Here is a 27,971-nt window from a genome sequence, read left to right as displayed (position 1 = left end):
CGCTCTAAATCTAGCAGAATCCTGAAAACTGGAACTGTGCTGTAGTCCCAAACAAAACACACAAAAAGAATGAAAGCCTTTATGAGGGCTTTGTTTCCCACACTTCAAGTTACTATTAACTTTTTTGTACATTAATCAGAAGAAAGAATTCCCCAATGGGGCGCTTATCTGAAATTCATTTGGGGAAACTCTGGAGAAAAACAAACCAGCTGAAGCAATTTGAGCGTCTGGTACACACTGAAGTGTATTGGATTGCACAACTAGAAAGAACTTCAGATGGCACTGACCGACTCCCTTCTTATACCCTCGTGCTTGGACTTCAGCTACTGGATATTCTTTGGTTATAGATGATGAAAAGACTTAGGAAATCTGACCAGTCAGGTGTCTGTATAGCAGAAAAACCCATGGATCGGTACCGCAACACCGACTATGAAGAACATCTGTTTTACTACAGTGTGACATCTGTGTTATTACACTGAATGCGAAGTTCAGTAACCTTTAGTAGGAATTTATTTGTGGTGGACGGAATGCCACAATTATGTTCTGAAATGAAGAAAAAAGATAAACTTGTTAAGTGCTTCCCCTAGTTCAAGACTCAAACTTAACAGGGGGTGCTTAGCAAGTACTTCTTAATGGCACCAAAGTGTTATAAAGATCTGAGAAGGTTCTTAAGAAGTTTAGCTTCTTCTTGATTTCAGAACATAATCGTAGCACTCCATGCACTACAAACAATTTCCTAGTAAAGTTTATTGTACTTGGCATACAGGGATAAGAAAGACCACTTAATAGGATATAGGCATAATTATAACAAAAAAAATGGTAAAAAAGACCTTTTGTACTTGATCTTTAACAGATGAATCTAACATTACTAATGTTACATGTATCCATTAGCAAACATTACCTGTGAGGAATAATCTCAGTGTCTCGCTGTTTGCAAGTTTCATGGCAGTCTGTCCAGAGTAAGTTGCAAGGGAGGGATCTGCACCATATGAAAGAAGGAGCCACACGATATCCACACTATCATTTACAACGGCATCATGTATGGGCCTGTACACAGAGTGAAAAAGCATGAATAAGTACAACAGGACAAGAGCTCATGCATTGTACAACATCTTCAGATAATCCCACTGGTATAAACATGCTAGCTACCTTACTCTGACAGATTCAACATTAAATGTATAACTAAAAAAGAACATTTACAAAAAAAAGCATTACAACACATTTCACGATGCATACTAATCAAATGAATGATAGCTATGAGACCACCTTCTAAAGTGCAGGGAAGTGAAAAATACATTCTTTCTGTATTAGTGGATCTAAAAATGGAATGTCTCTTTGATGGATTAAGAATTAGGTTCATCCTTTCAGTCTATCATGCTTCAGAACTTTCTCTCAGAAGCTTCTGCATGGGGCAGGGGGTGTTGTGCATATGCATTATGCACTATAAACTACATAAATGCATCTAGCCCCTAATCTTGTTGGTTTGTCCCAACCAATGAACAAACATACATCCTGCAAACTGTCCATGGGAGGGAAGAGGTTCTTCAAAGGTGGGAAAAGGTGCAGAACTCTTTTTAAGGAATTTCTCTCTCTCCCTACTTCACAATTTTTGGTCTTCTCCTCCCAGTGTCCTTGTCCAGTGCTGATTCTACCAGCTCCTTCTTTTATTCCCAGAAAACACATTTTTTTTTTCTGGGCGAGAATGGGTATGGAACTTAAGGCCATTCTGTGGGGTCTCACCAGTAACTGCTTCCATAAAGAAGAAGGATCTGCTTTTACGTTATGACCTACCCTCTTGTCCCTCCACCTCCTCCAAAGCGCATATACGAATTGTCCAACAGCTACTTTCCTCTTCATGGACCACTCCTCCCCTTTGGGAGTGACAAGATATATGCCCCTCCACTCTGGGATAGGCACACCCATCCCACCCTGCCAATGCCTTAGACACCCAAACTGCTAATTGAACCCGGGTTGTTTGGGCCATATTTATGGCTTTATCTCAGTACCTAGGGTCTTTTATTGAACTTCTTGACCTGGTTGTACTGGGCCACAATTCCATAGCTCAAGGACAGCACTGTAAAAATGGCTCACGGAATTTGTTGCCTTGGATATGCACCAGTGACACAGCAATGAGTGATGCCTCTGCTTACAACCCAATGCCATATTCTCTACCTGCACAGAAGGTACAAACACATGCCCCCTTATTTAGTGGGATACCTCATGATGAACTGGTTGCTGCAATGAATTAGGGTGGGGCCCAGGTGCAACTTTCTCAAAGCCCCTTTGCTTTCCTTACTCATGTCTGCCAATCCTAACTGTAACCTTCTCATTCTCCTGACCCTAACCTTACACATTGTCTTACTTCAAATCCTTTGCCCCAACAGTATCACTACCAAGATGACACTTGATCTCAGTTTTGTAGTTGTGATTTACTGATGCAGGGCTTTTTTGTGAGAAGTATCCAATGTTTTGCCATTCAGTGTCTTGCGGTTCTCTTTTTTTATTCTACCATTTGTGATTATTTTGTTTTTTTTTTTTTTTTTTTTTTTTTTTTACTTTTCATGATGTAATTACATGCAAACAGACATAGATATATATATATAGAGATATATACATATAAGACCAAAGTACAACACTCCAAATGTACTAGTGGATTTAACTCCACAAACAAACAAGACTAGTTTTACCTCTTGGTAACATCAATGTAAGAAAATAACATCATTAAAACTAACTCTCCCAATATAATTGATTTTTGATCCATATGACCAGATAAACCTAAAGTGGGGCACCTAATTTAAACACATTTAAAAATAATTTCAAATACAGATTTCATTGCATTTAAAAATTATTACTCAACAAAAATGTATAAAAATAAAAAAAAAATGTCATATATAAAATGGTTCCACAAACTATGCTCACTTCAAGAATATTAATAACATACAATATAATAGCAACAGCTAGTGGACTAAAAACAAATTCAGCTTTATAAAAATGATAACTATCTGTTTAAATCTGGTTTATTAAAATTAATAATACAGAGATGTTCTCTTCTTCCATTGTAACTTATGCATAAACGTATAGCTATTTTGTTTCCTGTGTCAAGACAAGTTTTTATATATCCGATATCACTCGAATGAACTGATATAACAAGCTTCCATGGTTGTGCTGTTTGTCCAATGTAAAATGAGCTGCAAGGTGCATATGGCCATATATACACAATCCAGCCAGTGCTAAAAGTAATTAACTCTCTTATTTCAAATAGGTGTATTTACTGATGTAAAATATTGTACTGTAAAGATATGTCTTCAATACGTAGAATCTCCACAAGGAAAAATAAACTTTTTGGATATTTGGTTTCATTACGAACAGTGGCCCCCCTAAGCATCCTGTGTAGAATTAGCACTTCCACATCACTCTGTTTGGGATTCACCTATTTCTCGGTGGGATACAATCAGTAATGTCATCTCCTGACCAAGCAATAAGAAAAAGGATCATCATCAGCAGGCTTTCAATCAATTACGTGTCTAACACCTTCCCCTGTTGGAGAGCTGCCATGGCATAACATCCAGCCACAGTCAGACTTTTATCCTTCTCTGACACTGTGCCTGTTCTGAATGCAAAACACAACATTTTTACTAGGCCGTCATCTGGCTAGTAAATGTTTTGTGAAGTTCAACTACCCGATAAGCTGCACTGTGAAACTCAGTAGAACATATATTCTGAAAAAAAAATCTCAGTGGAATATCTTATTATAATATGGCAACAAATTCTTCATATTTTTTTCAAACATCATTAGAAAATTACAAAACTAAAACAGTATTAAGTGGGACAGCATCACTAGAAGGCACAGACATTGTTAAATTTCTGCACAGAACTATCTGGACAGGGTTATAACACAGTATATCAGTGTATCACTAGAAGTCACAAATACCATTAATTATAAAAAAAAAAAAAGTGCAACAGGTATCAGAGTGAGCCCTACCGAGTTCCATCTTGTGCACTACAGTTGACATCTGCACCATGGTTCAAAAGCACCTTCACAATGTCAGTGCACCCCCGTGCACAAGCCTCGTGCAGAGCAGTATACCCAGCATTGTCTTGGTGATTAACATCACAAAGATTCTTCTTCAAACAGTACAGGACAACTTCCTACAGAAAAATGTAACAAATAACTGGTTACAAAACTATATGTGTACACAGAAATTAACAAAATAACCATCAGAACCTTTAGCTTTAAGTAGCTTTAGTAGGACTTGTATTCTTTTAATGTGTTACTCAAGCACTCTTTTTATGGACATCACTACTATCTGTATTTCATGGACGGAGAGCTCCATCAATAACTACAGATTATGTTGTGTTGTATCTACTCAGTGCAAGACAATGGGACATTCAGATGTGACAATTCTGATCAGAACTGTACATCTTTAATGTAAAATTCCTACAGCATCAATCACATTTGTATTTCTGTCCAACATCAGCTATGATTTGAACTGAATTACTATTAGTTAAGCACCCCCCACCCCATGCAAATACCAGCCTTGCTTCGCAGCTACATCAATGCCATGCCGCATTAGCCTGCCATAAACAGTGGTGGATAGCACCTTTGGTCCTAATGAAAAATTCGTAGGTAAATTGTGCACAAACAAATGAGTGAATACACATTACTGAATCTTATTCACACACACACACACACACACACACACACACACACACACACACACACACACACACACACTCCCCTATTACAGCATTTCATGGAAATTAAAGTCTTAGTGAGGTCCACAAGGAGGACGATGCTATAGGAATCTCTCCCTCAGAAGATCTACAGTTATGGTTGCACTTTCTGTGGAGAAAATTCAAGTGTTTGTATTCATAATATCTGGGCAGAATCCCAGGCAGCTGAAGGATTAATTCAGGGTGGTGGCATTTACACAACCACCTACTGCCTTTTATGAATATCAGGACTTGTTTTCCCTATTCTCCAATATCCAAGTTGGATAACTGAGTGTAGCCTCCCTTCTTCCTCTTGGTAGGAGGCATGATGCCACAACTGCAGAATTCAGTGTGTGTGTGGAGGGTGCTAGTATATTAATCTTTTGCCAAACACTCAACTTACGTCTGTGCAAAATTCTCAAAATCAAACACAGCTAGGGCATGCATCAGAGGGCCAGACACCCTAGAATGGGATTTCTTTTCCAAGGAGGACACAGTGGAAGAATCAGTCAATCACACTTTTATTCTTTAGGGTTGAAATAATACTCTCCTAGAAAGCAGCCTTAGGCTCAAGAATAAAAACTCTAAGCAATTCAAATGAGGAAGGGGTAATCTTTCATGACAGCACCATGACCTGACCAACTGTATGCACCTGGAACTGGTGTTTGACTGTGACCCAGTCGAACTTTCCACTGAGGCTGAGAAAAAAAAAATCAAAGCCACCACAAGTTTGTCAGCTTCCAAAGGGGCACTGACAATTGGAGAAACAGGCAAACCAGGTGCTGCTCTGCTGGGGGTTGGCAATGCCGTGCCACCTCTGAGTAGGTAGCCTCAGGCTTTTACTGAAATAACAAGGTCTCAAAGGCCTCAAATAACTACCTGCAGATTTATGGTAAACAGCGACCACAGTACTGCCACTCCTCAGTAGGTAGCCTCAGACTTTCACTGAACTAACAAGGTCTTGAAGTCCTCATATAACTACTTGCAGATTACTGGTAAACAGCTTTCAAGGTATAGTCACTCCTGAGGAGGTAGCCTCAGGCTTTCATTGAACTAACAATGTCTCTAAGGCTTCATGTAACTATCTGCAGATTACTGGTAAACAGCTTCCAAGGTACTACCACTCCTTAGTAGGTAGCCTCATCAGAACTTCACTAAACTAACAAGGTCTCTAAAGCCCCATATAACTACCTACAGACTTATGGTAAGCAGCGTTCAAGGTACTGCCACTCCTGAGTAGGTAGCCTCATCAGAATTTCACTAAACTAACAAGGTCTCTAAGGCCCCATATAACTACCTACAGACTTATGGTAAGCAGCGTTCAAGGTACTGCCACTCAGTAGGTAGCCTCATCAGAATTTCACTAAACTAACAAGGTCTCCAAGGCCCCATATAACTACCTACAGACTAATGGTAAGCAGCATTTAAGGTACTGCCACTTCTGAGTAGGTGCCCTTAGGCTTTCACTGAACTAACAAGGTCTCTAATGCCTCATATAAATACCTGGAGATTACTGTAAACAGCTTCCAAGGTACTGCCACGGCTGAGTAGATGCCCTTAGGCTATCACTGAACTAACAAGGGCTCTAAGGGCTCATATAGTTTACCTGCAGATTACTGTAAACAGCTAACAAGGTGGTGCTGCTCCCGAGTAGGTACCCTTAGCCTTTCACCAAACTAAAGATATCTGTAAAGCCTCATTTAACTACCTGCAGATTACGGGTAAACAGCTTCCTAGGTTTTTTCCATCTTTCACTAGCACTAGAGCTCAATAAAGGTCTGGAAGCTTCTGGTTCTATTAAGCAGAGTCTTCTCATCAAAAAAGTACAATGCTCATAAGATGAAAGATGGTAGTCTTCTAAATGGAAGAAGAAATAATTCTTTCATAGACTCCATCTTCCAAAAGCATATTTGTTGGGATTTTTTAATAGTCAGTAAACCAGCACATCCCCAGCACCTGCCCCCCTCCCCTCATCTCCAGGGAGCAGGTGTTTAATGCCCTCTCAAAGGCAAAAAATCCAAACTCCATGGGACCAAACAACATCCCTGGCTGTATCCTAAATTAACTCAGGCATGAGCTGTCAGCTCCATTAGGCACCCTATTCAACCAAAGCGTGAGCACCTGCTTTGTCCCAGGCTAATGAAGGACAGCCACTGTGATCCCTCTACACAAAGGTGGAGTGTCCACTGACACAGGCAACTATAGGCAATTCAGCTTGGAGCATCCACTGACCCAGGCAATTATAGGCCCATCAGCCTAACTAGCCTGATCTGCAAGACCACGATAGGTATTATCATGGATCTTATAAACAAGGACATTGGCAACCTCAAAACGCTTGACCCCACACAGTTTAGTTTGTCAAAGGGTGATCGTGCCTGTTAAACTTGGTTGACTTCTTCGAAACAGTCACCAAAGCCATAGACGATGGGAAGACAGTGCACACCGCCTATCTTGACCTAGCCAAAGCTTTCAACACTATTCTCCAATCAGGCGTAATAGATAAACTCTCCTAGCAAGGCATCAACCCATATGTTACCAGATGGGTAGCTAACTGGCTCACTGATAGATCTCACTCAGTCAAAATAGGGGAAGCCACCTCTAGTTGTAGACCCGTAACAAGAGGTGCACCCCAAAGATCGGTCTTGGGGCCTCTACTGTTTGGGATACACTTTTCTGAGGTGCAAGCCAAAACCAGTGGTCTGTGGCTGACCAAGTTTGCAGATGATTGCAAACTGGGTGCCGTATTAAACTCCCCTAGTGATGTGAACATCCTCCAAGAGTGTCTTACCCAAACAAATGACTGGTGCCAGAAGCATGGCCTCAAACTGAATGCCAAGAAATGCATCATTATCTCCTTTGGGGAAAATGGAGTCCCCACTAATTATCACATTAACAACAATGTACTAAGCATGCAATCAGTTGTGAGGGACTTTGACCGCCATGTTCCTCCATTGTACGAAAGGCTTTCTACATGGCCCACCTCATAAGTAAGGGTATTTCATCCAGGAACAAGAAAGTCATAACATCCATGTACTCCTCCCTTATCAGACCCATTATTGAGTACAATGCCCCCTTCAGCATGTACCTTGCCAAGCACATGCAGCAGTGGAGAGACCACAAAGGTTCCTAACCAGGAAAATCCAGGGTCTCAAACACCTGTCCTATACTGATAGGCTAAAAGCCCTGTCCCTCTACTCAGTCTCGTACAGACCGCTCACAGGTGACATGTGTCTGGCATACAAGGCCATCTCAGACCCAGCCTTGATGGAGCTGCTGCATATCCGTAAGTCAAAACTCCAGTCAAGCAACCCGTACGCAAGGCCTCGACCTGGTCTGTGAAATTAACAGAACTTGTCGGCGGGATAGATTTCTGTCCCAAAGACTCCCCCATCTATGGAATAGACTCCTTCTCCATGTCAAGCATAGTACCTCTCTAGCCCTGTTTAAGAGGAACCTGGACGACTGAATGGGAAACAGAAAATAAACCCTTGGGATCCCACCTGTGTCCCTGCTGGATAGGGGAAACAGGTGCTGGCTTTGTGGGAACATGGGCAAAAGTTTTGGTTAGGCTTATAATGACTTCCGGGCCAATAGACTAGTATTTTCCTATGAACCTATAGGGGCATCATACACAATGGAAAGAACCCCCAAATTATCATAATTTTAAAGTTAACATCATCAATTAATGCAATCAATCCACTATAGCAAGCAAATAAGTAAAAATCTCCAAAAAAATAAGTTATGTACTCACCATAACGTTCCACTTGAGTTGTTCATCTCGCCTTAATTCTCACTGACGGGTCCGGAGCTGATCCTCAGCTCCAACTCGGCCAAATGCTAAAGCTCGAGGTCTTCTACTAGCTTGTGGCCTACTCCCTATCCCATGATGCACTGGTGTTTCCCTTAGATCTTGTTTGCTGCCAACTAACTGACTTGTTAAGTCCCCCCCCCCCAAAAAAAATAGTATCCAAGGATACACTAGATAAGGGCTAAAGGCAACTCAACTTGTTTCAACTTCTCAGTCCACAAGGCACTGGTAGGGGGTAGGAGGGTGGGACGTAAGAATGAAGGCGAGATGAACAACTCACATGGAACGTTATGGTGCGTACATAACTTCTTTATGTGAAGTTGTTCTATCTCACCTTCATTCTCACTGATGGGTTAGCGTCTCAAGCACCATCTTTCTCGGGTGGCTCACGGGAGTATATTCCTCAGGACAGTGGAACCAAAGGAGGCCCTGTCCCTGGAGCCTTGTCCAATTTGTAATGATTGATAAAGGTATGAGGTCTAGACCATGTGGCTGCTGCACAAATGGAATCTATTGGTAGTTTGGCCAGAAAGGCTGAAGATGTGGAAACAGCGCTAGCTGAATGGGCCTTTATTTTTTTATGTAATGATGAATGGACAGAATCATATGTAAAAGAGATACAATCTGATAACCATTTTGACAAGGTTTTTACTACTGGAGAAACTTTTTTTGAGTCTAAAAACGAAACAAAAAAGAAAGAGCTGTTCTGATTTTCTAAAGTCCTTAATCCTGTGTAAATAGAATCGAAGCTGCCTGTGGACATCCAACTTGGGGAGCATATGTTCCATCTTATTAGAATAATTAGGGAAAAAAACAAGTAATTCTATAGTCTGGTTGAGATTTGTCTCTGAACATACCTTCGGTAAAAAAAGATGGACTTGTCCTAAGAAAAACTCTGTCATTATGAAATATTAAACATGGAGATTTTTATGGACAAGACGTGTAACTCTGAAACCCTCCGAGCTGATGTAATAGCTACTAGGAAAATGGCTCTCCATGACAGATATTTCAGGTCACAAGATGAGACTGGTTCGAATGGGGGTAAAATGATATGAGAAAGGACAAAATTTAGATTCCATGGTGTAACTCGGGACCAAATAGAAGGCCTCAAATGAGAGATGCCCTTAAGAAAGGCTTTGGAGAGTCTGTAGGACATATTAGACCTTTGATCACCAAGGTGAAAGTTAGAGATTGCCCCTAACTGACCCCTAATGGTTGCAGCAGCTGCTCCTTCATTGAAAAGTTTAATCAAAAACTCTAAAATGGATGAAATTGAGGCTAGATATGGGTTAATATTGTTTTGAGACGCCCATATTGAAAATCTCTTCCATTTACTAAGGTATAGCTTCCTGGTAGATGACTTATGGAAGGATATGATAATGCGCAGAGCTGCAGCTGAGAGATTTTGAAACCTGGCTATTCTGGGAACTAGAGCAGCCAAGTTGTCAATTTGAGGGTATGAAGTTTGGGATGAAGAGCCCCTGATGAATGAGTCAGAAGATCTGGAACTGGGTCCAGGATCCAAGGTTGTTCCAATAGATAAAGCTGAAGAAAGGGGAACCAAATCTGACAAGGCCAGTAAGGGGCTATTAGAATAATAGACCTTCCCAGAGCCTTTGTTTTCTGTAAAACTTTGGGTATTAGCGGAAAAGGTAGAAATGCATAAAGGAGGCCCGGGTCCAACAGTGTACAAGCACGTCCCTTGGGGAGTCTACCGTAGGGGAGATTAGGGCAAAATAGCTGCTGCATTTTGTGTTCATTGGGGTTGCAAAGAGGTCGCAGCAAGGCTGGCGCCATCTGAGGAATATCCTTTCCACCACTTCTTGTTTCAGGGACCACTTGTGAGGCAATAGAATTGCTCTGCTCAATCTGTCTATCACACTGGACTTCCCCGGGATGTGCGTTGCTATCAGAAAGCACTGGGTGGAAGTAGCTCATTGCCATACTCTCAGGGCCTCTCGACATAGGAGGTAAGATCTGGTTCCTCCTTGTTTGTTTATGTACCAGACCACTGACATGTTGTCCGTCTGAATTGCAATAGTTCCTAGAGGAAGGCAGTCTTGAAAGGACTGCAACGCTAGAAGTACCGCTCTGATCTCTAGGACACTGACATGCAGATGAGCCTCGTGTAGTTTCCATGTGCCTTGTGCTGTTCTTCCCTGATAATGCCCCTCACCCCCCCATCAGGGAAGCATCAGTAGTCATAGTGGTAATGGGACCAGGTACAACAAAGGGGTGACCTATTGTTATTTGATGAGATGTCAGCCACCAGCGAAGGTCGTTCTTGCATGATTTCGTTATCAGGATTTGATGAGACATTGGAAGTTCCTGAAAGGACCATTGTGTGAACAGAAGCCACTCTAATATATGCATGTGCATTCGGCCTAAAAGAATCGCAATGAGTGCTGCCGCCATTGTCCCCAATAATTTGAGCACCACTGAAGCTGAGGCTTTTTCTTTTGCTAGAAGAACTAAGACCTGTTTTTGTAAAACACAAACCTTTTTCGATGGAAGTTTTACATTCATGGAAATTGTATCCATATCTGCTCATATAAAGACGGTATGTTTGGATGGCAATAAGGCAGAATTTTCTAAGTTTATGGTAATACCCAACTGACTGCAGAGATTTAAGGTTGTGTTCCTTGCTAGTATAAGTTGATGCCTGGTAGTGACGATGAGGTACGGAAACACCTGGAATCCTAAACGTCTCAGGTGAGCTGTGACTACTGCCATACATTTGGTGAACATTCTGGGGGCTGTAGTGAGACCAAAGGGCAGAGCTCAAAACTGGTAGTGACTGGCTCCCAGCCGAAAGCCCAGATGATCTCTGGATGGCCTGGCCATTTTGATGTGATAGTATGCATCCTGGAGATCTATCGAGCACATCCAACTGTCTTTCCTGAGAAAGGGAAGTATCGACTGTAGCGTGACCATCTGAAACTTTGTCTTTTTGACACATTTGTTTAGTCTGCTGAGGTCTAAAATGGGTCTCTAGTCCCCTGTTTTCTTTGGAATGAAAAAGAACCTTGAGTAAGTTCTGTATCCTCTCTGGTCTGCCGGGACTGGTTGGATGACTCTTTTTTCTAGCAACTTTTGAATCTCTATGGTTGCTTGTTCCCTGTGACTGGGTAGAACATCCAGGATTTTTCTTACAAGGGGTGGTGAGGTGGCAAAGGGAATGGAGTATCCTCTAGATATTATGCTTTGTACCCAGTGATCTTTTGTTATGTTTTGCCAGGCATCTGGGTACAGAGATAAGCGTCCCCCGACTGCCTCCAGAGATGGACAGGCAGGCCTCCTTTCAGGAGCGCTGACAGGGCTTTCCAAAGAACTGATCTCTGTCGTCCTGATTCTGCAGACCCCCCTCTGCTGTGTGCCCTTTGGGGGGGGGGGTACCACAAGTGTCCTGGAAATCTCCTTAGAGTTTTACGGAACCACATCTTACCTCCCTTCTGAACTTTGGGGTAAGGTCTGGTAGGGCTGGAAAAACGGACTCCAACAGCAAAGTTTTTCCATCCTGCTCACGCCTGTTAGGCGTTTCCTTCACTTTGGGTCCAAACAGGGAGGAGCCATCGAAAGGGGTGTTCACAACGGATGACTTAAAGGGCTCCACAAAGGAACATAAGCGCATTCAGGAATGTCTCCTAAGAGCAATTCCTGTACCCACTGCCCTGCTCATTCCATCAGCTGCATATGAAATCAGATGCATGGAAGAGTTTACAAGGGAATTTAGGGTAGCAAGCTTGGAAGTTACTTCATCTGAAACTCCTGCAGCTACTGCAGCCTGTAGAGTATCTCTCAGCTCTTTAAGGAGATCTCTGTGCAGTCTAGTAAAATGCGTGAAATAGTTCAGGGATCAAACAGCAAAGGTTGCTGAACTAAACATGTGCATATCATATCTGCCCATAATCCTAGAATCCCTGTTAGGAGGATGAACAGAAGTAGAGGTCTCTGACAACTCCTTTTTGGTGGCTGCCACCATCACCACCATAGCATCAACAGGTACTCCTTTGGTTAGGAAAGCTTTGTCCTGGGGGAAGTCATAAATCTGTTAGGCCACCGAGGGACAGGTTCCATGGTATCTGGGGACTCCTACGCCTTTCGAGAGATGAGTTCCATCAGATCATCAAAAGGAAGAGACACCCAAGAGGTGGAGGGTTGAGACCCAAAAGCCTTCAAGAGAACGGACTCATCACTGGGGTTAATGGGCTTCCAGCCACCCCTCTGTTTGAGAATTTCCAAGATATCTCCAAACGAGATATCAGAGGGGGACCGTAGGGACCCTTCTGACTCATCCAAGTCAGTATCTGACGTGACAGATTCCTGTGGGGAGTCCAGATGCTTCCTCTTGCAAAGTCTCTTCCTGGGAATCTCCTCAGTGGGAGCTTAGGGTGAGGTCTCGGAAGAGCAGGGCTCACCCAATGGGGAGACCTGAGGCACTGGGTCTCTACGCTTTTGAGGGACCAGTGAAGCAGAAGTAGACACAGGCATTTTGAGAGAGGAGGTTGCCAGTTCTGATGATGTGGGAGCCCGAGGGGACAACACTCTCCTCATGGCATCAAAACACCCCTGGCTCCGATGAGAGAAACCCCCTGGATCCGAAGAAGCAGGTGATCTCCCCAGCACCGAAGCGGAGGGATCTGAGCCAGAGGTAGAAGCCGAGTCAGCCGTGCTGAAGCCCTGAGAGGTAAAGTCAAAACCTACTGGTCGGTTCGACTATCCTCCCTGGACCTGACCTGCAAGTGTCGGCTCCTAGACTCCACGGTTGGCACCGAGAAAGTCAGGGTAGTCGGAACCGACAGGCCTGGAGCAGGTGTCAGCTCCGGCAGATCCACAGTCATCAGCTCTGAACACTCAGGCCCTGAAACCTCAAGTCGGGTCGAAGGAGGAACAGAAGTAATGGACTGGGTCTCAGTCAGGCTCAAAGCCCCAATGGCTGGCACCGACAAAATCTTAGCTAGTGCTAGTATCTGCAGCAGTCTCTGCATCATCCGATCCACATCCTTATCAGAGAGCCTTGAGGACCGAGAAGGGGCTATGGAAGAAGCCACTGACTGTAAAATAGGAGACTTAAGGGCAGGAGATACTGGCTCCAGAACCGGGGACTGGCTCCTACCAACAAGCACAATCGTCGGCTCCAAAACTTGTGGTGCCAAGGTGGTCTGTCTGATTTTTTTGAGTCAACGAGCTTGTCTTTAGCTCCAATCTAGAAGAAGACTTGAAAGATTTAGAATGCTTATCTTGGGTCTTGCCCTTATCTAATGAGTCCTGAAAAGAAGACCTGACCAGTCCTCTTGCTATCAGTTTACTTTTTTGCTCATGCAGCACCCTAGTACTAAACGAGTGGCATATGGAACGCTTTACTTGGAGGTGAACCTCCCCCAAACAATACACACAATCCAAATGTCCATCAGTGATGGATATCTTTTGCCCACACTTAGGGCATTTTTTGAAACCAAACTTAGATTTCTCCTGAGACATATTAACAATCCTACAACAAACAATAATCACACTATAAACAGTCCTTAATGCCTTCTAATTTAAATAGGTTATATTTTAAAGAAGGAATAGCCCTAAATAAAAAACTGGCTCACAAAAACTATATCTAAGCTTTCTTATACTACTAACCAACAAACACACCATACACAGATATATTTGTACATAAAAGGCTATATTATCAGCTTGAATAAATGGGAAAAGGGAGTTAAACTATACCTAATAAAAAACAGCCACAAAAGAGAACGAGAGAAAGGTATGCTGTTCATTAAACTTAACTCGGTTAAACTAACATCTAACTACTTTATAAAGGATGAAATATTTAGAAAAAAGTATTAAGCTTGAAAAAAATGCTTATATTCACTGGCCAGAGCTGGTGAAACGCCTGATGTGTTGTAGCAGCAAACGAGTTCTCAGGGAAGCACCAGTACATCATGGGATAGGGAGTAGGCCATGAGCTGGTTGAAGACCTCGAGCTTTAGCAATTGGCCGAGTCAGAGCCGAGGATCGGCTCCGGACCCATCAGTGAGAATGAAGGCGAGATAGAACAACTTCACATCAGTACTTATCCCCCCAAAAGTAATTTTGATAAAAAAGATAGACTGATTACTGAATGCAATGAAGTGGCACAGAAAAAATTAATTAGGCAGTTGTTGTAGGCAGGAACGGCCTTAGATCAACTGGTGCCCTAGGCAAAAGGGCACCATGGCACCCCCCCACCACACTACCTGGTGCCCCCATCCTGGTCTACCTACACTAAATAAATACTGGAAAAGCGCCCCTGCTGGAGTGGTGCCTAAATGAGAAAATCATTAAGATAGAACAGGGATCTGACAGAGTTAGCTCTTTACTCTCTCTGTTAGCACTGCAGCAGAGCTTTCTGTGAGAGGTAGCAGCTACCACAAGTGAGAGTGTTCAAGACTGGAAGTGGTTTACCAGTAATCTACTTGTACGTGAGCACAGAGGGGGTCCTGAACCTGATAGCAAATGGCTGCAGAAGCCGTACAGTAAGCAGTGCACTGGACTGCAGTGATAGAGACAGAAGCAGCTGTATCAAGCAGTGCACTGGACTGTAGTGACGGAGACAGAAGCCTTGGGAATTAGTTCTGATGGGCTATAAACAGGCTTCCTCACAGAGCAGTAACAAAATCCTGTAAACTTAGCAATTCAGTTTGCAAAACATCTATGATAGTCAAGGTTAGCTAGTGACTTCAAAGCAGGGTGGTGCTGTAAGAAGCAACTGAATGGGAGGGGCTAAGTGGAATGTGGTGGGGCTACACAGCAGCTCAATTAATTCTGAACATTGTTACAAGCAAGTAGCTGTTAATCTACTGCTGCACAACTCAGAAGTTATGCTACAATTGATAAAGATCCACACTGGCTACAAAATTACCAGAACAGCAGCAATTTCAGTTAGGAAATACTAAAGTATTGCATACAACCAGTTCACTTACTCTTTAGTGAAAGACTACGTTAAAAATAAATACATAGTTAATTAGTGAGTTTAATTTTTCTTCTAATACTTCAGCAAATCTAAAAAAAATAGGTATGTCTTGGTTCTGTGATTCTTCAGAGCATTGTTCTACTAATGATTTCTTTAAAAGCATATCTATGAAACAGGTATGTTTTATTTCATTATTTTATTAGACAGCTTTCATCAAACTGCTTGTGTCAGAAGAGGTACCTCTTGTCTACCACTTGGCAATGCTACTAAATAGACAATGCCATCACTGCAGTGTTAATGGCAACGTGATGCATAACAATTTTCTTAATGATCACTTTATATTTAACTGATAAGGCATGCTACTGCAAACGTTACAACCTTTTAATTATCATGCGTGTGGGAAGCATACTTTCCCAGTGGAACTGTGACATTTTGCTTTCCAAGTCATCATGATGAGAAAGCAACATGCATCATTTTAAAATGTCTACAGAAACCAAGATTTGAGACAGTGCACTGAAAAAAAAAACAAATCATCGCACAAACACAGCAACAGACTGGTATTTTGTACTGACATGCCCTACTCTGAGATGCATGATGTACAGGTGTTGACTAGCAGTGAAATTCTGTATTACATATTATAACAACAAAGAAGTAACATTCACTATTTCAAAATGTTTTACCTGTTTGTTGACTGGATAAGCCTACCAGACAAATTGTCCATTTTCAGGGGTGACCCAAGAGCACCCTCTGATTAAGTGACTTGCTCAGAGCCACAAAGTATACAAATAAAGGTGGAAGGAATCAAAACTTTTACTATGCACACAGGATATCACTTTTTAATGGTTCAGAAATTCAGTCCTCTGTGCTAACTGCCAGAGTAATATCTGGAAAACAACATCTGTGACCACAGCACTTTTCTGACTGGATAACTGTGACATCTTATTGTCCATTTTGTCAGGAAGCGAGACTGTTAAAAATATAAAACTAGGCCGTGATAATACCGCTATTCTGAAATAGCCAAAATGTGACATTTTGCTTTGGGAAACAGTTTTCTTACTGATACTGACATTAGTTTCAAATTAACATGAAAAAGCAACATATATCAGTTTAAAATGTTTGATGAAGCTTAAAACCAGCATTTACTTATTTGTTTGTTTACTTTAGTAAAACGGAAATATCCATTTGAGAAGTCTTTTTTTCATTTGACTCGGGTAGGTAACTGCAAATAAATGATTATATACAATAACAAGGTAATACATTATATACAAAAATCTAATGTAGGATTCTGAGTGCACAGGAATGACAGGATTCATAAATATGTAAAACTGGGTAGTGGAGGGATCAATTTTACCATATTTATATCAAAGAATGCTCAATATAAATATAAAATTAGGAGCATAATAGAATCAGTTCAAGTAAGGTAACACAATAAGGATAAATGGAAAACACAAAGAAAGAGCTAGGAAGAGGAAGAGAACTAATAGAAGAAAACTGAAGTAGCTAATGAGTAATAAGTTAAAAACATTAGACAAATTAGTCTTTAGATCCCTGTATAAAAGCTGAGTGTGTAAACCCAACTGCACAATACAACACAGAAAACAGAAAGAAAAAAAAGCATTATGAAGAATTTTACATTAAGCGAATCTGAGTTGGTACCACTGTTGCCCATCTAATTTTTTATAGAAATGTAACTCGAAAGGATTTGATTTGCAAAAACCTTTCAGTGATTCTTTATTCAGATCTTATTGCAAAATTTACCTACACAGACAGACAAGGAGATTCGTTGTGTACTTACTGCTAATGTGATATTGATTAGATAAACAGTAGAGCCTTTATGAGCTCTTGTAACAGGTCTCCAGATAACAGAAGTAGGTAAGGCAGGTAACCGGCTTTCTAAAGTAGTTTAGCTGCCAGGGGTAGCAATGTGAAACTGAAATGACTAAATTTTAACCAGCCAAACTCTTGGACTGAAATGCAGTGGTGGGTGACACATTTTACAGTAAGCAGCAGTTAAGACTGTTGCAATTTCTGTAGCGGATGATATTTAAGTTGATCCAAAGAAGGGAGACATACTAAACAGACAAAAGTGGGTAAGAACTTTTTTACCAGAAAGGCTCATCCAGACTCTGCTACACTTTGCTGTGAAGGAAAGGTTAGTTTGCTGTTATTTTTTGTATTTCTGTATTGCCTTTCTATATTTTGAATACTGTAGTTTGTTTTCTTTATCTTGTGTTTTGCTTGCATTCTGTTTTAACAGCGTATTAAAACTTCAAAAGAGACCACAGCTCTCTCTGTTCTGAGTCGGGCAGAATTTTTTCCCTTCCCTCCCACCCATTTAAGTTGTTTTGTTAAATACCACTGTCTTTCTAGTTGCCCGCCTCTTATGTTAATCTGACCATATATCTCATTTCTCTCTACTTTCACTGGCTTATGTGAGTAATCACAAAACCATCACTTTTGAAATCCCACCCCTTCAATTATTTAAATTTATTGGCCATCCTACAGTATTTCATAGTACCAAAATACAAAAGTAACCACCCCTTTCAGTCCATCTTGCTGTTTTAAAAATAGTAACTCTCCACTAAACCTTAACTTTTTAAACAGGTAAAACTCAAGTTACCTACTTTCACATCTAACTTCTCTAGTGCACACTGCAGAGTGCATTCTTTTCAATCTTACCTTTAAGCATCCCTGTTACTAGCACTTTCTCTAATACCTAAAAGGATCATCTCTACTTGACTCCAAGTAGACTTTTCTCTATCTGTTAAACCTAGCACTTGCTCCTACAGTACTTATTACCTTGATACGGCACTCTTATAGATAGCACCCCAAAAGGCAAACCCCCATTTCTCGGTCACCCACATCCCCCGGTATCTCTTTTAAAGTTTTTTTGTCTAGTCCTTCTAGCATGTCGAGGGATCAGTTGCTAGTGTCCTCTCCTGCTCAGCTGGTGAACCTGGGAATATTGAGGCAATGTTACAATTGCCTCATGTACACAGACAACCCTCTCCTCCTCCCACAAAACACAAATACATGCGAGAGATGCAACTATACGGCCAAACTGGAGGCTGAGCTCTCTCAACATAGGACTGGCAAGACCAGTCAGGAGGAGAAGGTTACCACACACACTATAGACCCAGTCTCACATAGTACCATCACAACCTCAAATCATACACATAAACACACAAAGACATACTCGTGGCTCTGATCAAAAATCTACCAAAACAGCAGAGGCCACCAAAGCAGACACCCAAACAACCACCACCTCAGAACACAACACCTGCAACACATAGACCTCACAGTCAGAGTGTCAAACAGTCACAGCCCTTAAGGCCAAACACAATGCCAGACACACTAGTCATTGGTGACTCCATAGTCAGACACACTGACGTCCCGCTCACCAGACTGAGTAAGGAGAAGGTCACAGTAAGCTGCCTGTCGGGCGCTAGAATCCGCCACATAACGCAAGCACTCAGGTCTCTCAACAGCAGGTACAAATACGACTCAGTCATTGTCCACGCTGGTGTAAACGACCTGAGGCGTACCTCCTTGGACTACATGAAAAGAGACATTGAGGAGCTCTCTGATTATGTAGCCCAGGCAGGTATGACCCTGACCTTGAGCAGTATCCTACCTTTACCAAGAATGATGCCACAATACAGAGATAAGATGATCAGCTTTAACAATTGGCTTAAACTCTGGTGTCATTCAAAGGGGATCCAATGTCTGTCTGCCTGGGATGACATGCTGGACAAGCCACGCTGCTTCAAGGGACGGCTTGCACCTGTCACCCTGGGATTCGGATATTGGCAAAGGCTCTTGCCACCCCATAGTGCCTTTTTAGGCAAGGCTCAAATTCTAAACCTACCACCCTAGAACACAAAAAGGAAAAAACTAAGGGTAATGCTGCTCAATGCCAGAAGTCTAAATCTCAAAATGCACGCACTCGAGGCCCTTCTCAGTATGGAGAACATCGATGTCTGTGCAGTGACAGAAACCTGGTTCAAGGCTCCTGAGAGCACCCCAGCACTATCAGGTTTTACCTCTTATCATGCGTTCCGCCCCAAAATCCGGACAATACCAAGAAAGGAGGGGGGTATCCATATTCATCAAAGACACCCACACCTCAAGACTGGTGGCAACGCACGATGCATTGGAGACCATCCAGGTGCAATTAACCATAGGCAAGACTGCTCTGCAAATTGTAGCATGTTACAGGCCACCCTCACAAACTCAGGAACCTCACATGGCCTTCCTGAAAACACTAGAGGGATAAATGTATCACCAAACACCATCATACTAGGTGACTTCAATTACCCTAATATAGACTGGGAACACTACTCAAGCCCAAACACCTAGCCCAAAAGTTCCTGGAATTCATAAACTCAAATGCCATGGAACAACTAGTCACCATCCCACAAGAGGAGAAAACATACTTGATCTCATCATCACGAACATGGGAGCACAATGTTCAACACCGGAAGTATACCCCTCACTGGTGAGATCAGATCACAAACTAATCTCGCTGGAGGTCCTCATCCCACCCCACCTGAAATAAAAAGACCACAGTAAAGAACTTCTCGAAAGCCGACTTCACACTTCTAAAGACTAGTGTGGTCTCCTTTAAGGCCCCAGAGCCGTGGAAAACAGTACTCAAGCCGCTGAATCACTTACAAATGCCTTCTACCAGCACCTGCAGGACTGCATGGATAAGGCAATCCCAAGCAAAACAAAGACTCTTTGTACCAAAGGCAAGCGTCCAGTCTGGTGGACCCCAGCCATAAACAAACTCTACAACAAAAGGAGGAAGCTACTACAAGATAGAGCAAAATCCTTAAAAGGTAAGACACCCTTGATCACTATAAGTAAAAACTAAGAGCTCTCATAAAATCATCCAAAGCAAATTTTGAGAGAAAAATAGCTAAAGACTCAAAAGACAATCATAAGGCCTTCTTTAGCTATGTTAGAAACCTGGGAGGAAACTCCCAGATATGCTCAGAACTAGTTCAAAATGATGTGAAGATTACTGATCCTACAGACATTGCCAACATACTGGCTGACAGGTTCAGTGCAAACTCCCCCAAAAGGAGAGATATCTATACCAAGCGATTGCAGCCCCCAAACATCTCCAACGCCCAAGTGAGAACTGCTCTCTCCAAAGCAAAAACACAGCATCCATGGGACCTGATGGTGTCCCCGGCTGTGTGCTCCACGAACTCAACGAGGAATTAAACCCACAGCTAGGACAGCTGTTTAATCATAGTCTTACCTCTGGATACGTACCCAGCGAGTGGCGCACTGCAACTGTGGTCCCACTTCACAAAGGCGGTGCCTCCACCGACCCTGGAAATTACCGGCCCATTAGCTTGACAAGCCTTATCTGCAAAGCCATGGAGAGGATCATAATGGACCTCATAAATAAAGACATAGGGAATTTGCAGACTTTGAATCCATCCCAGTTTGGCTTTGTCAAAGGCAGATCATGCCTTCTAAACTTGGTTGACTTTTTGAAACAGTCACCAAAGCCATTGATGAGGAAAGGCAGTCCATACAGCCTACCTCGATCTGGCGAAGGCCTTGATACAATACCCGACTCGGGTATCATTGAAAAACTCATCAGCTTAAATGTTAACCCATACATCACAAGATGGGTTGCAAACTGGCAGAGTGACAGAACCCACAGGGTCAGAGTTGCTGGCGCCATGTCAGACTCAAAGCCTGTCACAAGTGGTGTACCACAGGGCTCAGTCCTGGGACCACTCTTGTTTGGCATCTACTTTTCCAAGTACAAGCAAACACAGGAGGGTTATGGCTGACAAAGTTTGCAGATGACTGCAAACTGGGCGCCATAGTAGAAAACACATCTGACACAGATATCCTTCAGAAGGGTCTCACAGAAGCGGATAACTGGTGCCAGAGCCATGGCCTAAAGTTAAATGCCAAAAATGCATAGTCATACCCTTCGGGAAAAACAAGGTTACCCCTAGCTACCAAATAGGTGGCAATCCACTGAGCACAGAAGAAGTTATCAGGGACCTGGGGACCCAGGTTGATAGTAGTCTGTCATTCGACACCCATGTAGCTAAAGTAGTTAGGAAGACCTTCTACATTGCCCACCTTATCATGAAGGGATTCTCATCTAGATCAATGGAGGTCATAGTCTCCCTATACTCATCACTCATCAGACCAATGATTGAGTACAATGCCCCATTCGGAATGTATCTGACCCGACACTTGCAGCAGCTGGAGAGGCCACAAAAGTTCCTCACCAAAAGGATAAAGGGTCTCAAACATCTGTCCTATGCTGCCCGACTGAAAGAACTCCAGCTCTATTCAGTCGCCACCGCTTGCTCAGAGGTGACCTTTGCCTAACATACAAGGCCATGTCAAACCCAGATTTGATGAATATGCTTCACCTCAAAAATCTAGATCCGTCAGAGCCACAAGGCGGGAGACTTAAACCTCGACACGGCTATTAATAGGACGTGCTGGAGGGATAGATTCATCACCCAAAGACTCCCTATGCTGTGGAATAAAATCCCTGTATATGTGAGGCAGAGCACCTCGCTGGCCTTGTTCAAGAGAAATCTTGACCAATGGATGGGAGATCGCAGATATACCCCAGGGATTACCTCAGTGTCACTGCTCAACAGAGGCACAGCAAAATAATGGGTATAGTTCCCCATACTAAAGGGGTGGCGTAAGCCACAAAACTATGGGCTAGGCTTGTAAATGCCCTCGGGCAGATAGCCTAGTATGAACCTATGAACCTATGAACCTATGAACTGGTACTACTAACTATAGTTTTATCTGCAAGGAATTATTTTACTTTGTATGATTTGCCTAACGTGATATCATGTTTTGTGGCTGCCGTCTGTATGCAACACAAGACATTTAACTGTCTGTCAAGAATGAATGCAAGTATTATGCTTAAGTCACCTCCTTGACATGGTGAGGAGTCAACCAAGGAGATATTAAGAGTTTTACTGGAATTGCAATTAATGGAATCACAAAAGGAAATGAAGTAAAGTGCCTGCAGACTGAAGTTTAGACTAGAAAAGCAAAGACTTGGTTTTTGTCTGTTTAACAAAAGATTCTTACTCCTTAAACAGGACTTGAGTAAATGAAAATAACTCTGAACAAGGGACCTGAGATAACTTGGAGAGCAAGTAGAAACAGCAATAGCAGAATAATCGTCATATTGTATCAATTTGGTATTTGTAATGTTTCCAGACATATTATTTATAAATAACAGTGAGCAGAAGTGGACCTAGAACACTGTGGGACTCCAAAAATGACTGAATGCTGGGAGGATATGGCATTGTTCCATTTTTACAATTAGGGTCTATCGTTAACATAATCATGCAACTTGTAAAATTCTTTCTATCATCACAATGAGTGCTTATGTTCCTAATTTCTCTCCTGTTTAATATTGATGACCAGAAAGAGTTACACCATTCAGTAGCTTTCAATACAGAGGATATTTCTTTTTATTTCCTGCTCCTTCAGAGGTTCAAAAGATTGCCAATCCAACTGGCCGACCAAAAAGTACAACAATTTGTCTCACAGAATGGCTGAAGGGACCTGATGTACAGATCGGCAAGATGCAATGGAAAGGGAAGGGGAAACAAAGATAGTTCAAGAGACAGATTCCTGTATGGTGTAAAAGGAAGATGACTTTAAAGTGTTTAATTTGAGTTTGAACGTCATGTCTAAAAGGATTCATGGACTTACTCTTCAAGAGTTTTTCAATTGTACATGCTACCTACATGAGTCTGGTAGATAATGTTGAGTTAAATTTAAACTTTTTCAGAAAACTGAACCTAAAACTGTTTTATGAATGCAACCAGTGTAAGGGTGTCAATATAAATGTGAAACCTTTTAAACATAACAGTGTTTTCAATCCACCATTACACCATGTTTTAGTTATCTTTGATAACACATGTGAAGCTGATTTGAGATAGTTGTTTATGACCAAAACCAAGAATAAATTTTATAATCTTAGTAAGAAAATTACATATTAAATTTTTTTTTCAGAGAAATAAAAACATTAAAATGATGAAGCCTGACAAAGGCAGAGTGATGGGGTGTTTGATTCTAGGACACACCAGATATTGGATCCAATGACCCAGTTGTGAGGAAGAATGAAATGGACATCAGATCTTATGCTTCAATTTATTTTTTCAATGTATATTTTAAGCTATGTACTGTTTATAATGTTTGTTTCATAATGCTTGTCATGTACTGGAGCTTTTCACCTCAGGTCTCCACTGAAAATGGGCTCAGGGTCAGTTTGACCAACCTGATTAACAAATGTAAAATTTACTTAGATGTGACTCTATATAAAGATCATGCTAAAAGGGAATATGTGTCAATTACACACAAAAAGTAACATTTTCAAATTATTTTCTGCATTTTACTAGCCACCACCCATGTTGGCAAAAGAAACATTTAGTTAAAAGGCCAAATGTTTAAATTATTTTGATTAATTACTGATGAACTAGTGTTAATCAGAGAACTGGTTAAGAAACATGTTTAATAAAAGAAATTATCCTTAGGAATTGACTGAGACCACAGATTATGAAATTATCATAAGACATCTTACGGATTTCCCTCCAATACTGAAGAGGAGTGAAAATAGGTGTTACGATAGAAAGAATTTTACAACTTGCATAGTTGTACCTTTCTGTAATAAAGAATGTGTTTACCAGAAACTGGAATTTAGCTATTGGGAATGGTGATGTGAAAAGTATCTTGGGGAGAAACCTGGGTTTATGTACAAAAGGATCAAACATGAAGGCTAGAATAGAGAGAAGTTTTGAAGATATAATAACGGATGGTAAAATGTCAAAGTGTGGAGCTTGTAGCCAATGTAGGGATACAAATGTCACAATGAATGTGTCAGTTTATGGCTTTGATAGACTGTTACCCTGTAAAGGGAATTATAACTGCCATACTAAATGGGTGATATATTTGGTAAGTTGCTTTTCCTACAAAGGTTTTTTTTTTTATGAAGATAAAACTGAAAGTGAACTTAGAAACAACATTTAGAAGAATGTCTACTGTATTAAAAATAAGGATACTAGAAATGTGGCAAAATATGTAAAGGTGTGCCAAAATTTTAACAAGTTTATTTATTTTTCGGTTGTTGTTCATAAGAAGGGTGGTGATCAGGAGGCAAAAATTAAGCACTGGGAGTTATTCTGACAAATAATTTTGAACACCACACTCATAGTTGGTTTGAACAATGTGGTATCAATATTTTGTGTTCTACATATGTAGAAAACTGCACTATCCGCATTGTTTTGAAAGTTCTTTGTCAAACACAGATTTATAACAGAAACCTTTATGTAATGGTTCTAAGGAAGTGTATGTTGAATATTGACCATCATCTTTTTGTACATGTGGAGCTTTTCTCCCCGGGCCTCCGCTGAAAATGGACATGTATCCAGTCGGACTTTCCCGGTTAACAAATGTAAAATAAATAAATGTGATTAAGTGTGTTGTACTGTATTTTCAAACATTTTTGAACATAACTTTTTACATTATGCATGTGCTTCACTGGTTTAAATATATCATATATTAGGTGATACTTGTTTTATAAGGAAGTTTATAGTGGTGGTGAATTATTCTGATGACATCTTGTAACAGTGGCAGACAAAAGCGCTTAATGAAATTTTTTTGGAATGACGGTATTTTGACATGGCTTTTTTATAGTGCGTTTCTTGGATTCTAGCCCCACTTTAACCATAAATTGTGTTTTTATTCGGTTCTTTGACATAGGTCACACCAGATATGGTCTCTGTTATAAATTAACTTTTGAATTCCTGGAGTTATTTATGGTAGAGAAGTTAAACTAATATATACATTTTTTTTTTCTAACTGGAGCAAATGTATTTAATGTAGCTAAGAAAATGTGGTTGAAACCAGATGCATCAAAGTCAAAGGGGAGTGAAGAACAGACCAGTGAGTAATACATAAGGTATTGTTTAAGGATGAAGTGTCACACTTAGAAATGTTTCATGAAAGGAGGAACTTTTGGAATTTTTATATATTTGTAGGGAGTCAAATGGCAAATATAGCAAGGTAGCCAGTGATGCAGTCTGACAATGTAATAGAGATGGAGATATGAGTGGAGGAGATCTGCTGAAAAAATAGCAGCAGCAACAGAAAGCACTCCAGTACAAGTCCTGTGGTCCAGAATTTACAAAGACGAACTGACAAGATTAATAAGATGAATGATGACAGATGACTGGCAACCTGCAGTTATCTACAGACAAGAGTGCTAGTTGTCATAACAGTAATATTAAATCGTTAAAATGGAATTCAGAGATGTTACGCCAGAAACAGTGATAACAACAACAGAGCTATGTTGAACAAGTTCCTAATTTTAGGCAGATGTCTGATAAGACATTTTAGAACTTCTGACACTCTGGTACTGCATAAAAAAAAGGACGATGTTTAGCAACAACGCACTACTGTGTACGGGAAGTCATATTCTGAAGTACCCCATGCGGCAACGTGCGGCTGTAGTTGTGAGATTTTGCACAGCATTTTAAAGCATTGGAAAATTAATACAGACTAGTTGAAAATAATTCTGGAAAGCAACTCCTTACTGTATTTTTTAGTGGGGTTGCAACATCATGCTTTAATCTTCTTTCTGAAGTAAGACTTGTAAATACTTTGAACAAACCTAGTCACACAGTAACTCCAATCAATGCATTATGCTGTGGACACTCAGCTCCTGTGCCTGGCTTATTTATTTACTTTGGGATGATCTGAGAATAAATTGGTGTTTGTGTTAACAAACTCTATCCTTATCAATGGATTGCAGTTAAGGAGAATGTAAATATCTGATCTGTACAAGACAAAGCTGCATTCAGGTACCCTTCTTTAGAGCTTTATCACATATTATGTGTGTGTGGGAGGGCATTGATAAATGACAAACTTCATCCACTTTCAGAAAATGAAGCTGTGAGCATGTGAGATACAGCGACAGTTCTGAGATTCACATCACAGAAACAAATGCAGGTACAATTACTGGAGGATGTGCAGTACTTCTTCTAGCCACATGCTCTCTTACATTTATAAATTTAGGTAGTACATTGGAAAATACAGTTTCCTGTTACTACTGGTTAATAGTCATTTTGGAATCTTAAGAGCTGTTTTTTTTTTTTTTGTTACTGTTTCACAGATAGTATACATGGGTAACTATCCAGACAAACATCCAGCCAGGGAATAAGTTAAGGAATAACTTTTGCATATGATTTTTGTCTAGCTTTTAAAAAGCTAAATAATTCATCAAACATATGCACTTATTGACAATGGCAACATATTAAAATTAATCATGTTATAACAAAAAAAATGCAATTGATCACAATCTACTAAGGATGAGGGCTATGCCAGTCACATTAAAAAATTAAAATATACATAATAAGAAAAAAAGGAGAGAGAAAAAAGAAGTTATGTCTTACCATAACATTCCATCTGTGTTGTAGATCTTTATTCATACATTACTGTTAGGACTTCGGACCTCAGAACCGATACGGCCTTTACCAAGCTCGGGCCAGCCAAAAACTCTCAGCTAAGACCTACCCACAATCCACTTTCCAAGCTAGCTTGTGGGGAATCCTTGTGCAAAATGTGTCCAATTGATGGTTCTGGGGGGAGGCAAACAGGTCTATATCTGGGCTCCTCCACTTGCTTGTCAACATGTTGAAACTCCTTGGTTCCAGTTTCCACTCGTGTGAGTCCATGAGATTTCTGCTTAGTCCGTCTCCCAGTGTATTTAGTTTTCCTGGCAGGAAATGAGCTTGTAGATTCACTTGGTAACTCAAGGCTGTGTTCCACAATGCCATGGCTAGTCTGCAGAGGGGGTAAGTATGTGTACCCCCCCTGCTTGTTTATGTACCACATGACAGTGGTGTTATCTGTCTTTACCATTAGTTGTCCTGGAAAAATGTGGTCCTTGAAGGCTGTCAGAGCATTCTGTACAGCTAACATTTCCTTTTGATTTATGTGTAGGTGCATTTGACTTGGGTTCCATTTGCCCTGAATGCACTTCCCTGCCAGGTGAGCCCCCCATGCATAGTCTGATGCGTCTGTCATTAAGCTTTGGGTGGCAGGGGGTAGTGTGAATGGTAGTCCCTTGTTTTGGTGGCAGGCCTCTGCCCACCAAAGGAACTCTAGGCATAGGCAAGGTATGCTAGGAATCATAGCTTCTAGATCCTGTGAATGTTGACACCATAGGCTTTTAAGATACCACTGTAGTTTCCTCATATGCAGCCTTGCATATGGAATTAGAAGAATGTGGGAGGCCACATGAACCCCAAGGCTTGCAGTATTTGCCTTGCAGATAACTGGGTTTTTGTGGCCACTTGTTTGAAGTAGGTTGTCAAATGAGTCCGTTTCTCTGGCGTGAGGAAAGCCGTCTGGGAAGTTGTAGTCAAGCTTGCTCCCAGGAATATAATTTGTTGACAGGGTACCAGGTGTGATTTCTTTTCGTTTATG

At 41.2% G+C, this 27,971-nt stretch overlaps 1 protein-coding gene across 7 annotated transcripts in view; it reads right to left on the bottom strand.

Moving 5' to 3' along the window:
* The window catches only part of BCORL1 (BCL6 corepressor like 1), a 1,083,397-nt gene that overhangs the window by 217,377 nt on the left and 838,049 nt on the right, over positions 1 to 27,971 (bottom strand). For all 7 annotated transcript variants that reach the window (XM_044057522.1, XM_044057520.1, XM_044057526.1 and 4 more), the window contains 2 exons: positions 3,983 to 4,149; positions 902 to 1,047 (listed from right to left, as the gene is read on the bottom strand). In XM_044057522.1, coding sequence (XP_043913457.1) covers positions 902 to 1,047; positions 3,983 to 4,149 — 313 coding nt within the window. The remainder of the gene's footprint in view (positions 1 to 901; positions 1,048 to 3,982; positions 4,150 to 27,971) is intronic.

This window comes from Protopterus annectens, chromosome 15.part0, assembly GCF_019279795.1.
Source record: "Protopterus annectens isolate FY-2018-M chromosome 15.part0, PAN1.0, whole genome shotgun sequence".
Classification (NCBI taxonomy): Eukaryota; Metazoa; Chordata; order Ceratodontiformes; family Protopteridae; genus Protopterus; species Protopterus annectens.
Note: the sequence above shows the minus strand (reverse complement) of the source record. Positions and strands in the feature narration are given on the sequence as shown.